Source organism: Penaeus monodon, chromosome 25 (assembly GCF_015228065.2).
Source record: "Penaeus monodon isolate SGIC_2016 chromosome 25, NSTDA_Pmon_1, whole genome shotgun sequence".
Classification (NCBI taxonomy): domain Eukaryota; kingdom Metazoa; phylum Arthropoda; class Malacostraca; order Decapoda; family Penaeidae; genus Penaeus; species Penaeus monodon.
Genome location: NC_051410.1, coordinates 14,253,237 through 14,253,591, shown reverse-complemented (window position 1 = coordinate 14,253,591; position 355 = coordinate 14,253,237). Strand labels below are relative to the sequence as shown.

The window sequence follows — 355 nt, the reverse complement described above, 5'->3', positions numbered from 1 at the left end:
GAAGGCGATGACGGCCCCTCCCACCACCAGCAACACCTGTATGGAGTACTCACCAGGCCGTCTACTTCGGGGTCGTTCATGAGGAAAGGCTTGCGGTCCCGCTCTTGGTGCTGCACGAAGGCCTGGATGTCCAAGTTGAAGGAATCGCTGCTCACGGAGTCAGCGCTCTGCGTGGCCAGCTCGCACTTCTCGAAGAGCAGTGCCAGCAGAGGGAAGAGGGGATGCCTGGGGAAGACACACAAAAAAACGTGTTAGGAAATACGTACTTGAGAAATTTTTGAAATCATGCTAGATCGAGATGTGAAATACTAATAGTAATAGCGGTTCTTAAATTACACACATCGACTAATAAGGG

At 51.3% G+C, this 355-nt stretch overlaps 1 protein-coding gene across 1 annotated transcript in view; it reads right to left on the bottom strand.

The window, feature by feature from the left end:
• The window catches only part of LOC119589322 (homeobox protein homothorax-like), a 211,183-nt gene that overhangs the window by 62,743 nt on the left and 148,085 nt on the right, over positions 1-355 (bottom strand). Inside the window, exon 4 of the mRNA XM_037937943.1 lies at positions 54-225. Coding sequence (XP_037793871.1) covers positions 54-225 — 172 coding nt within the window. The remainder of the gene's footprint in view (positions 1-53; positions 226-355) is intronic.